Source organism: Podarcis gaigeae (genome assembly GCF_964106915.1).
Source record: "Podarcis gaigeae genome assembly, chromosome: 6".
Lineage (NCBI taxonomy): Eukaryota > Metazoa > Chordata > Lepidosauria > Squamata > Lacertidae > Podarcis > Podarcis gaigeae.
Genome location: NC_139682.1, coordinates 62,646,627 through 62,661,096, shown reverse-complemented (window position 1 = coordinate 62,661,096; position 14,470 = coordinate 62,646,627). Strand labels below are relative to the sequence as shown.

The 14,470-nt window shown below is 42.7% G+C and overlaps 1 protein-coding gene and 1 long non-coding RNA gene across 3 annotated transcripts in view; one reads left to right on the top strand and one right to left on the bottom strand.

Annotated features, from left to right (window-relative positions):
• The window catches only part of GNG12 (G protein subunit gamma 12), a 35,950-nt gene extending 32,046 nt beyond the window's left edge, over positions 1–3,904 (top strand). For both annotated transcript variants that reach the window (XM_083743149.1, XM_083743148.1), the window contains 2 exons: positions 2,265–2,382; positions 3,570–3,904. In XM_083743149.1, coding sequence (XP_083599275.1) covers positions 2,287–2,382; positions 3,570–3,695 — 222 coding nt within the window. In that variant the 5' untranslated portion in view covers positions 2,265–2,286 and the 3' untranslated portion in view covers positions 3,696–3,904. The remainder of the gene's footprint in view (positions 1–2,264; positions 2,383–3,569) is intronic.
• A 2,064-nt stretch (positions 3,905–5,968) lies between these two features.
• On the bottom strand, positions 5,969–9,663 carry LOC310846492. The gene is made up of 2 exons (XR_014565336.1): positions 8,073–9,663; positions 5,969–7,379 (listed from the first exon to the last, which is right to left on the bottom strand). It is a non-coding gene; the product is annotated as an uncharacterized lncRNA (long non-coding RNA).
• Positions 9,664–14,470: the final 4,807 nt, after the last annotated feature.

Below are 14,470 nucleotides of genomic sequence, written 5' to 3'. Positions count from 1 at the left end.
GAGCAGGGACCGAGCAACGGGAGCTCACTGCATCACGGGGATTTAAACCGCCGACCTTCTGATCAGCAAGCCCTAGGCTCTGTGGTTTACACCACAACGCCACCCGTTTACTGTCTAATTAAAAGTCAACATGGTTTTTAGAGGGCCAAAACCTTATTGCTGGATTAGCTGATCTTCTGCCGCTTGGACAAAACTTCAGTTTGTTAGCCCACATCCAATCCGTTACTAATCTTGTATGCCCATTAAGAATCTCCCCCTTGTCTGAGTTGGACATCTCAATAAGGCTATGGCTTTTGAAGGCAGCTCTGTAATTCAGTAGGTTTACAACATACATTCAGTAGGTTTACAACATACAAAGTGTTAGTATTACTGGGGGAGGGGGAGCTGTAACAGAATGCACTATTGTGAATATAGTGATGGAAAAATATTTTCAAAGCTTTAAGTGATTTACACCTTACTGTAAACTGCAAAAGGGTGAAAGTACCAGCCTGATCTCAGACTGATAATGTCTTTGTGCTGCAGTTTGGTTTTAGGAGCTGGGATTTTTTGTCTTTTCTAGTCAGAGCCAGACTTGGTATTGTTATTGTTTTTCTGTGTTTTTTTCTGTTTGCTTACACAAGATGCAAGAATCTTGTTTTATTACTTCATAGAGTTTGGCTGTAACAGAGCATCTACGCACGTAACTATCAGTAAACATTTTAGTATTTGGCACCATTTCAGATATAACCTTGAAATCTGTTCAGGAATTGCATTTTAGCCACTCATATGCCATTGCAGAGGCTGTCATGTGCTACTGTGGTCAGGCTTTGGCTAAACACGATGATCAAAGTCTTGACGATTCATTGGAAGGCAGCCAGTCGTAGGATTGTTAAAACCCTGTGACTCAGTTGCTTCTTTGAACTCTTGTTCTCGGCTATGCAGTCAAGTCCAAAAGTGAGGAACAATACTGTTTGGATTGGCTAAAGAAAAGGGATTTGATTTAAAAAACAAAACAAAAAACACCATAGTATCTTTCTTCTGCTTTTGAATCACTTATATTCTCACATCACTGCAGATTTCCAATACAGACACCTTCTGTAGATGTATTTAGAGCTTAGAATTTAGAAGAAATTACATGGTATTTTGAAAAATGCCTTTGAAATATTTGAGTTCTGAAAAGGTCCTTTGCAGCATGGGACCAGAAAATAACCTAGGGATAGCAATTAGTGGTGGAACCTCCAGGTGATGTTGGAAATACAACTCCCATGACCATTGGCCACCCTATCAGGGGTTAACAAAAAGTAAGAGTCCAACATCTAGAGGGCCACACAGCTTTCCCATCCCTGGAATAAACACTGATGAGCATTACTTTGAATCAGTTTTAGCACCGTCATTTTCTGAAGGAACACGGATTTAAATGGGGTCTATTAGAACTTGAATATTGAAAAGATAAGTAGAAACAAACTTGTGCATTGGAGCAAATGTTAAGATAATTAAGAGCTCTTAGCGTGATTTGCCACATTCACCCCAAACCTTAAAAAGGAAAGGAAGTAGTATTTCTGCTTTGGATTGTGAAGGGGAGGAATTCACTGTATATAGAAATGTACCTGGGACTTTAATGCTACCATTTGTTTGGAGAGCTTGATTAATTGTGGTACCTGGCTTGTGCCCGTGAGCAAGCAGAGATGCAGGAACTCACTCCACATAGCACATCCCCTGCTCCCTGATGAGAAGTGGGGAGGGGAGTGCTGGACTACAGCTTTGGAGACCTGGGTTCAAATCTCCACTCAGCCTTAACGCTCACTGGGTGACCTTGGGCCAGTCACAGTCTCTCAGCTTAACCTACCTCACAGTGTTGTTGTGAGAGAGAAAATGAAGAAGAGGAGAAGTGTGTATGCCACTTGGAGCTCCTTGGAGGAAAGGTCGTACCTTGGAAGTTGAACGGAATCCGTTCCAGATTAATTTTAAGTTAGTGAAACAGGTAGATCTTAAACAGAAGTCAAATTCCCTTTGTAGTTTCCCTTTGTAACACATTTGAAAATGAAAATGTGTTTATGAACTGGAATAGCTATTAAACTGAAAATTTATGTTTATAAACCCAACATTCCCAATAGTTTTTGCTGCTTTATTACCGTACTGTGAAATCATTTTTTTCTTTCCAGCTTAGTAGCAACCACAGATCAAAGACCATTTGAACAGATGGATTTTCTGAACAACCATCGCCAGTGTTAATCAGAAACCATTGTTGATTTGTAGAAAAATAACCAGTTGGCTTTTCTTTACAGTGCTTGAAAGAGCTCAGTGAAAATGTCTAGCAAAACATCCGGCACAACAAACAACATAGCTCAGGCCAGAAGAACTGTTCAGCAGTTGAGAATAGAAGCTTCTATAGAAAGAATAAAGGTAAGAAGAACTTCTTCATACTCAGTGACCATTGTTTAAAGCAGTACCTTTTAGTTTATTTAAATCTGCTTTATAAAGCAAACAATCCTCTTTTCCAGAGCACATTATTATTATTATTATTATTATTATTATTATTATTATTAACAATAATAATTGAATTTATATACTGCCCTACACCCGGGGGTCTCAGGGCGGTTCACAGAATAAAATCAAGATACAAAACCACAAAAACCTAATAAAAATCAAAACAACAACCCAATAGCCCCACCTCACCCACAAAAAACACATTTCTAAAAGGGTGTTGGATGTCAATAAGATCAACCAAAGGCCTGGTTAAAAAGGAACGTTTTTGCCTGGCACCTAAAGGTGTATAATGAAGGTACTAGGTGAACTTCCCTGGGGAGAGCATTCCACAGACGGGGAGCCACTGCAGAGAAGGCCCGTTCTCGTCTTGCCACCCTCTGAACCTCTTGAGGGGGCACACAAAAGAGGGCCTCAGAAGATGATCTCAGGGTCCAGGTAGGTTCATATGGAAAGAGGCGATCCTTGAGGTATTACAGTCCTGAGCCATTTAAGGCTTTACAGGTCAAAACCAGCACTTTGAAGTGGGCCCGGAAACTTAATTAGTAGCCAGTGCAGTCGGACCAGGATCATCGCATCACCATCTACTGTTAAGAACACGTTCCTTTAGTCTAGGCAGTCCCACAGAGAAGCGATATCTTTCTCTTCATATATATTGGGATTGTGTTCACATATGTGTGTGCCATCAGTGTGAATTTAGTGGAGAATTGTACTTAAAAAAGAATGTCACTGTGTGAAAATTGATGTACATATTGAGAAGAAATGTACACCAATTAAGAACACGAGGAAGAGATTTTGCTTAATCGCCCAGTCAGTGCACATAATTTCCAGCAATACAGTGGGGTATATGCAAAACATCTGACCATCAATTTATTCTTTCACATCTTGTTTTATTTGCTGGTTTCTGCTGCTTTTAATTATTTTACAAAGGCATGCAGTATTATTCTAAATCCATGTAAGGCTCAATCAACATGAACTTTTTTTCTGCCTCGGGAATTTTTTTCCACACAAAACGTAAAAATATCACTTCGAAATCCCGTTTGCTCATTGGCTGTTGTTGGCAACCTGCTCCATATTTACTGTGTCCCTTCTCACACATTCCTCAGGTGTCGAAGGCATCGGCAGATCTAATGTGCTACTGTGAGGAGCATGCCAGGAAGGATCCTTTACTAATGGGAATACCTGCTTCGGAAAACCCCTTCAAGGATAAAAAGACCTGCACTATCCTATAGGCTAAGCAGCAAAATGCCTTCAAGACCCTCCCCTGCAACCAAGCAGATCCTTAGAGAAGTAACCCGAAGGTTACCTGGTATCAACCGCATAAAACAGCAACTCATTTACATTTTGTGTTAAAATGAACTTTTAAGTTTTCTAAAAAGATCTCTTTTCTTTATCGCATTCTAAATGGGGATGCAAGGTTTATAAAGTTACTTCTTGTCAATGGAATGGTTCTAAGAGCATAGTTGGGAATTGGATTATGTTGGCTTTGGGGGTTATAAAGAGAGGGTTGGGTTGGGTTGGGTTTTACTTAAAAGTGCAATGAGTGTTCACAGTTCCAGGTGTGAGGTTGAACAATCAAGACCAAAGTTGCCTGAACTTCATTTTCCGACTAGTGAGGCAGACCAGCGTAGAGTCCTAATCAAGCTTACTTTTAACATTTTGATTTTATACCAGCGTATAGCCTTGTATATGTAATTGGTGTCTGTATCTATGATCCGTGCGTATGTTTGTTTAGATATATACACGCATTACCAAGTGCATTCTTTAAGTATGCCCTTCAAAGTTTATTGCTGCATTTATCAATAACTCCTGCAGTTCATGCCTTTTACCATCAAGTCTGTCTTAATCTTTTTCACAATGTCTTAAGGACTTGTAGACTTGTACTTAGTATAAATTCTTGTTCTCAAAATGATTTTGAAAGGTGACATTTATAGCCTTTGGTTCTTCTGCCTTCTCGCATTTCTTCTGAAATTTAGACTGTCACACATGGATTCTGAAAATGGAGTCTAGATAAGTTTCTCCTTTTTCGTTGTGCTTTAAGGGAGAATCTGCCGCCTAACTTTCCTACGCACTTCCCTGTTGTGTTAATTTTTCGGTAAGCATCCAGGCTATTTTCTCTCTCTCATTGCTAAATCCACGTCTATCAAATGCCAAATAATATCTACAGAGGAGTGGGAGACTCTGGGTGCAATCCATGGTGCTATTGCTTCTGCACAAGGCCTATGGAAAACACTGGTGGTTGTGCTGAGGAAATGCTTGAAGGGTTGCAGCAATTCACAGGACTAAATCTCTGATGAATGTAAATGGTATTAAAATGTTTGTGTAGCCTTCGTGTGTTGATGGAGTACTGAGTGGAATGAATCAATATCGACTTCTAAGCCCAGGTATGTATCAGTATTCTGTGCGCTGCCAGTCCTTTCATGTTTTTAACTTTGTGGTCTGCCATAGCTGTATATTTGCAGAATGTGTTAAACATTTGGGGTTCAGGGTTGTTCCATGTGCAAGGAGACTTGAGATGCCTGGCTAGATACAACCTTAGCAGTGCTCAAGTAGCACAGAAAGCAAAGCCACTCAGCGTTGTTTTTACAGCAAGGCCCAAAGGTTTTCATCTTTAGCCAAACTAAAGAAAAACCTCCCTAGTTGCAAAGAATTAGAATTCTCGCTTTAAACTAACAGGAGTAATAGCTGGTTCGCGGCAGATGGGGGGGAAGGACCCCAAAAGACCTGACTTCACTGTGACTGAATCCTGAGAAGCTGGCTGCAGAGCCAGCAAAGCAAGGTGCCTATTCCACTCCATAATGCTCTGCAATATATTAACTTGAAATTGCAGGAGCAAGGTCTTGCAGATTTCTGTCTAAAGGCAGATTTGACCTTCGTTTCTTTTAGTACTTCTCTATAAACTTTCACACTGATTTTGCTTGCCATATATTTCAGTCTGCCCTCTCAAAAGGAAGGTATGTTTGTTGATAATATTAATTAATTTGACTGCAAATAATCTGTATTTGTGCTACCCATTGCGGCCATTTCACTTGCTACCCGAAACGTAGTTAATGGCTACTTCATCAAGAACCAGGATAACAGGTCCTACGAAACAAATACTCCCGATTACACATTTTGAAATAGCGACATTCCTTTCTCTGATGGTTTATTTCAAAATATAGGGCAGCTTTTGATTTGTGAGATACCCAGATCTGTCTTTCTAAAGGCTGATTCACACATCCGTATTATTACATGTGCAGTCTCGCATTTTCTGTAGACTTGTTCGCATTGAATCAGTCACGCCAGTACAAGCATGGGTCTGGGTCATGACTTTACTACATACAAAGATCTTTAAAAAGTGTGTCAAATAAGGATGCGGTGTCTTTCCTTCTTAATACCCATTCATAGAACTAGTTCACTACCTACAAATCAGTGGGGGAAGCCATAAGTTGTGGTTTTTACCAATTTTTAAAACATACTGATTTGTATGGCTGTGCTGAGATGTGACAGGCACTGAAGCTGTGTCTCCACTACCGTGTAATGTGAGTATTGTGTCTGTCTGGCACTTATTCCAAGTAAGCCTCTAGCAGCAACTCCATGTCTATTCAGACATACCTTCTGTGGACCTTGCTACAGATAAGTGCATATAGGGTTGCAGTCTAAATGTGGAGAAGTGCATGGGCACAATTGTTATGTAACTGTTCCCTAAGAGTGTTTGTGTCTTATACTGGACCAAAAGCTGAAAAAAAAGAACCTGTCTCAGTGTCTTAAAATGATGCTAGCTCCCTAAAAAATGGAATTAATCCTAGGAATGTTATTCTCCTTACTCCAGAAGCCAAGCTGTTGCAGTTTTTAACTCATTAAATTAATGGAGGATTGTTGTTGTTGTTAAAATAGAAAAAACAAAAATATAGTTTTCGATGCATTAATCAATTTGGTACTTTCATATTAAAATGAAGATGCTATGTCATCATTTGCAATCATCTTTAATTGCTTGCATATTAAATTTAGGTGTTTTAATTCCACAAACTGTTTTTCCCCCAGTACTGCATACACTACCACACTGTCACCAGCAACTGCTGCTGTGTATGCTTTACTGGACAATAAATTTGGACACATTCCATTGTTGCAGGCGAGAAATTTATGTTCCGTCCACTGCCTTCCATTTACACTCCATTTTGCTTGAGATAAGCCATGTCCTTAAACCTTAAAATCAAAGAATCAAACGTGACACAGTGCCGATAGAACCCATTTAAAATATCTTCAAATTATTCAATTCCCAAATATGTAAAGCTTAAATGCTGCATAAGTATTGCATACCTGTTGTCAAAGCCAGTGCCGGCACGTGCTGACCTAGGCAGCTGGCATGGTTCCAGCTGGACAACCATTCTCTCTGTCAGAAAATTATCAAGCTGGTTAGAGTAAGATTTGCAGGAAAGATGGAAAAGAAGTCTATGGAGGCTGCATTGCCACTGTCCAATGCCTTTCCTATTTTCTAATCTCTCATCTCCACTCTCCACTCCCACCCCCTAGTTTTCCTTATGTATGCCTAGAGGTGCGTATCCCTAGATGCCAGACCCATTTTTGGGTTTATTGTTTTATCCTTGATATCAATGCTATTATAATCTAAGAGTATTGTAAAACCCTTTTCATGTATTTGGCATGCTCATGTGTTGCAGCACCAGGACAAAATAGCTTGGATCCAAAGGTGCTCTTTCGCACATGGCAGAAGGTGTTTTGTGCTCCTAGGTGGGCATTATTTTATACCTCATGCTAAAGAGTTGAGCAAGAAAAGTGAAATTATGGCTGCAATCCTGTACCTGCTTACCTGAGAATAAGCCCCACTGAACTCAATGGGACTTTCTTCTGAGTAGACAGGTATAGGATTGTGCAGTGAGGCTGCAATCCTAGACACACTTACTGTGGAGTAAGCACCACTTACCGTATTTTTCGCTCTATAGGACACAGTGGCATAGCGTGGGGGGTGCAGGGGGGCCCGGCCGCACCGGGCGCAACATCTTGGGGTTACGGTTAGGGGCGCAAATCCATGGGTTACGGGGTGCAAATCCACGGGTTAGGGGGAGCAAATTACTTGCCTTGCCCCGGGTGCTGACAACCCACGCTACGCCACTGATAGGACGCACTTTTTCCCCTCCAAAAATTAATGTGTGTACGTCCTATAGAGCGAATTCAGGCTGCGCAGCTAAGCCCAAAGCCAGAACAGAGAGACGGAGTGCTGCGCAGTGCAGCGCTCCCTCTCGCTGCTCTAGCTTGGGGATGGCTGCACGAAGTCTCTGCAGGGCAGCGGGGTGCCTTCACCCCGCTGCTCTGCGGAGGCTTCAAAGGCAGCGCTCCGGGGGTCTTCAGGCAGGAGTTCCCGCTGCGCTCCAAAGGCTTATGGATAGCCGCCTGAAGCCTGGAGAGCTCTCCAGGCTTTGCTTTGCTGGAGAGGTGCTGCACAGTTTTCCCTCTCTGCGCAGCGCCCCTTCAGCGAAGCGGGAGGAGAAATGGAAGGGGCTCCGTTTCTCCTGCCGCTTCGCTGAAGGGGCGCTGAGCAGAGAGGGGGAGAATTTTTTTTTTCCTGTTCTCCCCCTCCTATGGTCCGGTGCGTCCTATAGAGTGAAAAATACGGTAATCATAATAGGACTTACTTCTGAGTAAGTACATAGGATTGCAGGGCATACCTAAAGCTGATGGTTCTGTTTGGACTAGTGATTGCATGAGAACTGTTCTAGAACTTATCTGTTGGAACACTCTGTGACCTGCCAGCTCTTACAGCACAGAGCTAGTAGCTATTTTACTTCTGCTCACGGTGCTTTGGATCCAAACCAATATTTTCACCAGCAGTGCTTTAGAACTGTATTATACATAATGTATTTTACTAACTGAAGGAGAGTATTAAAAATGTCGTGTCGTAAGGTGCGGGAACACAATTTTAATTAAGCAAAAATTGTGCCAACTTTGCATTCAGAAATGCCTTTTGACTTTCTCTTTAAAACGCATGGTTTGAAAACTTTCACCCCAGTATTGGTTTCTTTTAAAGTTTTGGACCATTCATAGTTTTTAGTCACAGAACAGCTGTAAACACAACACCAAAATACAGCTAGCTGCTTCGGGACACTTCTGTCAGATTTTAGATAACTGCTAAATGCATTGTCACATTTTTCCAGCCTTCCAATAATGGCATATTGAAGAGTCAAAACATGCATACATTGCTTTTTGTGTGTGTAAAGCAAACTTTGCGGTGATGGTTATAATCATAATGCAAAGCGTAGAAAATACTGCCGTCATATGCAATCCCTCTTCTCATTTTCCATTTATTTCTGTGGGGCTTGTATGAGGCTCCTATAGACCACAATGGTGCTTAGATCATTGCACCTACTAGAATTCAACAGGGAAAACTGAACCAACCAAAATAATTACTACTAGACCACTGTGAGGTTTTGAAATTAAAGACTATGATACTTAAACAAGAGTTTTCAACAACTGTACCACTACACTGCGTCTTCATGCTTTGATTAGAAATGCCTCAGAAGTAAAATATTACTCCAGTAAACGCTTTGTTTTCTTCTTTGTTGTAATCTGCTTACTTCTTACAGGCACACTTCTTCTCTGGTTTTTCTTTGAATTGCTTTCACAAAATATTGCTTGTATTATCTTAGATTGACAAGAATAATACTATGATTTGCCTTTGGGGCGGGGGAGGCGGAAAAGGATTTGTGAAATTATTTTACTAGAGCTAATTTGTTTTGGTTTTTTGCCTTTCACAAGCAATCGTTCTCTAATAAGATTGCATACTTTGTGCATCTGCATACAACCTGATCTTTTCTTAAAAGATGGCTTCCAGTTGCCATTATTAGAGGGGTTAAAAAAAACAACAACCCTGTAATTAAGATACTTGTTCGCAATTAATATAGTACCATGGATATGAAACACTTTAATTAAACATCATTTCTTTTCATACGGTTCTCTGTTTTTCATTGTAGTTCAGTTGACTTCAGTTATGCTGGTGGTGACCTGCCTGTGAAGGTAGCATCGTATTCTAAGACTGCTGATGTAACACTGTGTTGTGGCATTGTGCTGCAGCTTATCAGTTGGGAGGGCTGGGGAGTGCGGCTTTCTGTGTTGTGCATGAAGGCCAAATAAGGCCAGTGGAGTTGTGAGTTCAGAATCCCGTGTTCCACTGGACTTCTACAAATTTGACCTGTCGTTTGCTTTGAATCCATGAGATTCAAATCTCAAAAGAGTCCTTCTGGCTAAAAGGGAAGCTGGTTTCTGTTCCTCAGAGCACATCCTTCCAAGTTCAGACTCCCGGAAGAAAGAGCCACATTTGCAATCTCTGTTCCTGAAAGTGCAGTGAACAGGAGGGAAAAATGGCTGAGTGACATAAAAAGGCCTAGAGCAAAATGAGTGTCATACACAGGAAGGAGCAGTTGCCTCTATGAGGTTATTGTGTCCTCACTCAGGTAACTGACCTATTCTTCAAGGTGGCTCATTTTGCTCCAGCCCATCAACTTAACTCACTCTCTCGTGTTAATAGATTTTGTGATTATGTCCCATGCATTCATCAGTACATACCTGGATTTCACTTCCGTGTTTTGCAGCAGGACTGCTTGATTCAGGGAGACTTTGAGTTGCTTGGGCCTCCACATAGTCATTCTTTATGAGTGTTCCAGATTTACACCTGGTGGCAGTAAACTCGGTGCGCCTCCTTCAATTCTGTGTGCTCAACATGAAGACATGGTGACTAACAAGTGGAAGGAGAGGGGGGATGCTCACCATCCGAAAAACAGAAGTGCAACTGACACAGACAGTTTTTATTGAACAGCATCAGTGATGGAGTGAGTGCTGACAGCACCACATGGGGAATGGGATTGTCACCTTCCTGTTTCTGCAGGGTGTCTGTGCCTGAGAAAGCCGCTTGCCAAAGGAGCAACAGGTTCAGCTTTCCCATTCACTGTCTTCTTGTGCTGGGTCCCAATGTACCTGGCACACTGCTGCCTGTCAAGCTCTCTAGAAAGTCACTGAGCCCTGAGAAGATTAACACCACCCCCACGCAAGGGAGCATTTGCTTCCCCACTGGCGATTGCTGCTGCTGAAAGCTTCACACGCAGTCTGCATGAAACTGTGGATGTGGAATTTCCTTCCATCTGTGTGTGTTGGTTGTCCACCTAGTTTGTGGGAAAACAAAATCCTTCGGGGTTAGTAATGACCAGCAGGTAGAAAGTGCAACAAATCCATCTTCTGATGTCTGGTTAAATGATCCACTTCTTACTCCTGTCAGTAGCCTCCTAGTGTCAACATTGAAGCTCTACCTGTTGAGCAGGCTGATATGGGCATTAAATAGTTTCTCATTCAACCTAGAGAGTTTGCCTGTGGTTGCTGTTCTGCTCGGTGTGCCTGCCTCTGGTCCAGCAAGAAACAATAGGTCGTGGACAGCAGTGGTAATCGGTGGAGTGGAATACATGTCGTCCGCTAGCAAAAGTTGCAGACATTCCATTGCTTTCACCAGTGCACGAAGGGAGCTCACCTGGATTTTGGCAGTCTGCAGCCTATAGAGGTCCCTTCTTACATTGCATATATTTCCATGTGAAGACTCCTGCTGCACCCTGTTGTGTAAAAAAGGCTTGTTAAGCTAGCACACACCCCTGCTTTCAAGCCAGTAGGAGGCAATTCTGTGAATAATCTGCTTGCTCATCACTGTGCATGGGGAGAGTTGGGATGAATGACGGAGCTCCAGTCTTCTGAAAAAGCAAGGTGTTCATTTGCCCTTGCTATCTTTTTTTTTGCCCCCCTGGTTAAGGCATATTTGTAAATTTCATCCAGAGAATGCATGCCGTATACCACTTGTGTATGTTTTGTGCATGCTGCTTTAACATGTTTCAAGTGACACTGTGTGGCACAATTAGACACGCCTGCAGAAAGATCCAAGGGCATTCTCCACCTGCAGCATTCCTAATGTGTACAGAGCTCCAGTTGTGTGTGCATAGAGGATAAGATGGTCGGAGTTGATACCTTTCAGGTTTTCGTTTCGGCAGTTTCAAGTGATGACTTAGCAAACTAGTTTTCGAGTTTTTGCAGCTACACACATACTTTAGCTTCAGTTTCATCAGCAGTTAGTCATAGTTCTTTAACTGCGTGCAGGATTCTCGGCCATCTGGTTCCATCCATCTGGCATATGCTGCTGAGCAGTCTCCATTCCATTCCTTTCATTCAGGCATGCAGCATTCCATACCAGCAATCCTTGAATGATGGCTCTCTTACTTACTACCAGCTTTAAAAATAAATAAATTAAGTTTCACATAATTATTTTAATGAGCAGCATTTCTGCCTCTAAATTTTTAAGATTAAAATACAGTGGGAAAATATTTTTGGAAGCCCAGTATGCCTTAATTGTATATATTTCAGTGTCAAACTGATACTTAAAACTGCATGCAAAGCAGCAATTCAAGGTTTCAAGGGACAGTGTCATGTTTCAAATAATTGCATGCTTTCTTTCACTGCTAATTTTTTGTTGTTCTTCGTGCTGCAGTTTGTGCTTTTGCTGCTTCTTTCCTTCAAGGCTCAACAGCTTAGGGTAAGCTGATGAGTGATGTATGCTTTTTTATCCCCGTTTTCTAGCTCCCAATAACATTATTTTTGACATATCACTAATGCTTTCTTTGCTCTGTGTGGGCGTTGAGTACTGACCAGGTTCACAACAACATTCCTTGCAGTCTGACCTTTGTGCAGCATAACTTCCTTGTTCGGTGCAGCATCCGAACCTGTGCAAGAGTGGTATGATAATCAGCTCTATTGTATCATTGTATGGGACACTTGTGTGAGATACTCCTTTATGAAACACATTGCCCAAGGAAAGATTTGCACAATTAGGCTGCTTCCGCATGTCCCATTTGCACAGGGTGGGGAACCTGTGTGCCCTCCAGATGGGACAGAAATAGCCTAGCTTCAGTTGTCTGCGCTAAGTTGTATTACTGCAATGCATTGTCCAAGGGACTGCCTTCGAAAACAGCTTGGAAACTGCAGAACTCAGCAACCAGATTGCTGACTGGGGCAAGACTGTCTCCTGCCTCAACTTGCACTGGATGCTAATTACTTTCCAGGCTCAATCCAAAGTCCTGGTTTTGACCTATGACACCTTCCGCAGGCCAGGAGTCTCAATACCTCAAGGACTGCCTCTCTCCACATGAACCAGCCCAGACACACTGTTGTGTACTCTATCCAAGGGAAGTGCTAAGAGTGGCAACATGGGAGCAGGCCTTTTAAGTGGTGGCCCCTTGCTTGTGGGACGCTCTCCCCAGGGAAGCACACCTAGCACCATCCATAGCTGTCCTTAGGCACAAGGCAAAACCTTCTTTACCCAGGTTTTTGGGGAGGGTGTCCATCTTTTAAGTGGGGCGGGTATCTCACGTTCTTTTAAGTATATTTTGGGATGAGTGTTTTCATTTTTGTTCATTTATACCTTATTTTAATGTCTTTGTTATTTCTATTTTTATTGTGTAAGTCACTTTGAGCCACTGGGGTGCAAAAAATAATAATGTGAGTATTAAATAACAAGAGCAACGGTTACTAGGCTGCCACTCCCATCATACTGACCCACAGCCGCACTGGCTGAGACTGATGAGAAATGGTAGTCCCAACATCTGCAGGATTACAAGTTGCCCTTTAAATGTAGTTGCCACAGCCTAGGAAAAAGCTAAGATCCGGACATGTTCTCTGGAGTATATACTGCAATGTATGAGAGCACCATAAGGCATCTGCTACGGGGGCAGCTGTACCATTACTCAGGATGTAGGTAGTCTGCAGCAGATACTGGATTATGGGATGCCTTTAAGAGAGTTTCTACCTCATACATGAAAATGCATTGGGCTGTATCTGGTCTTGTATTGAATACAAAGAGCATCTGCAGCTTTTATAAATGTGATGGTTTAGCCTTTAAAATCCCCGGTGAGTGCTCATGCCCAGAAAATTGTAAATTTGATTTCCTGCTCACTGACCTTCACAATGTGCCCTGACCTCTCTTTGTTTACAACCCCTTTTCCAGAATATTTCCATTTACTTTCAAAAGCTTCTGCAAAAGTGTCTGCCTTTCTTTTGCTTCTCATGTGTATATACTTAGGCAGTGCCCTCTTCAAAACGTATCTTTTGTGCATAATACAAGCAGCTCAATGGGTCTTTCCTAACAACCTGTAAAAATGAAATCATTATGTAGCTATTGGGATGGTTTTCAACTGGCCTGATCTCCATGAAAAAGTTATGGGATGTAGCTTACTGAGTTTGGTGCATGTCATTCCTTAGATTCCACTCAATTTTGAAAATATCTTTCCTGATTCAGCTAGCTACGGTAATCTTTTTAAGACATTTATCAAGTGGCAATTCTCTTTCAAATGTCATCCATCCTAGGAGACTTTCAGAGAACATTTGCAATTTGATTTGTTGCTTATCCAACTTGCAGATCTTAAATACCGTATTTTTCGTCTCATAGGACGTTCCGTCCCATAGGACGCACCTAGTTTTTTGGGGGGGAAATAAAGGGGGGGAAAATTTCCTTTATTTCCCCCCAAAACCAGGTTGGGGAAACCGAACGAGGTCGAGGAACAGCGGGATAGCGTCGCTGTGCCTCCCTGCTGTCCCCCGAGCTTGTGGGGCTGGCCGATGTCTGCCCGGCGCAAGGGGCGCTCTGCTTCAGGGTGCTGTTCGCGCCGGGCGGCAGGCTGCTATCCGCAGCGTGGGGAGCCCTGCGGGGAACTCCTGCAGGGCTCCCTACACTGCGGATGTCTGCCCGGAGCGAGGGGCACTCTGCTTCAGGGCGCCTCTCACGACGGGCGGCAGGCTGCTATCCGCAGCCTAGACAGCCCTGCGGGAACTCCCGCAGGGCTGCCTAGGCTGCGGATGTGTTCCTGAAGCCTGGAGAGCGAGAGGGGTCGGTGTGCACTCCAAGCTCCAGCGAAAGCCTGCATTCGCCCCATAGGACGCACACACATTTCCCCTTCATTTTTGGAGGGGAAAAAGTGTGTCCTATAGGGCG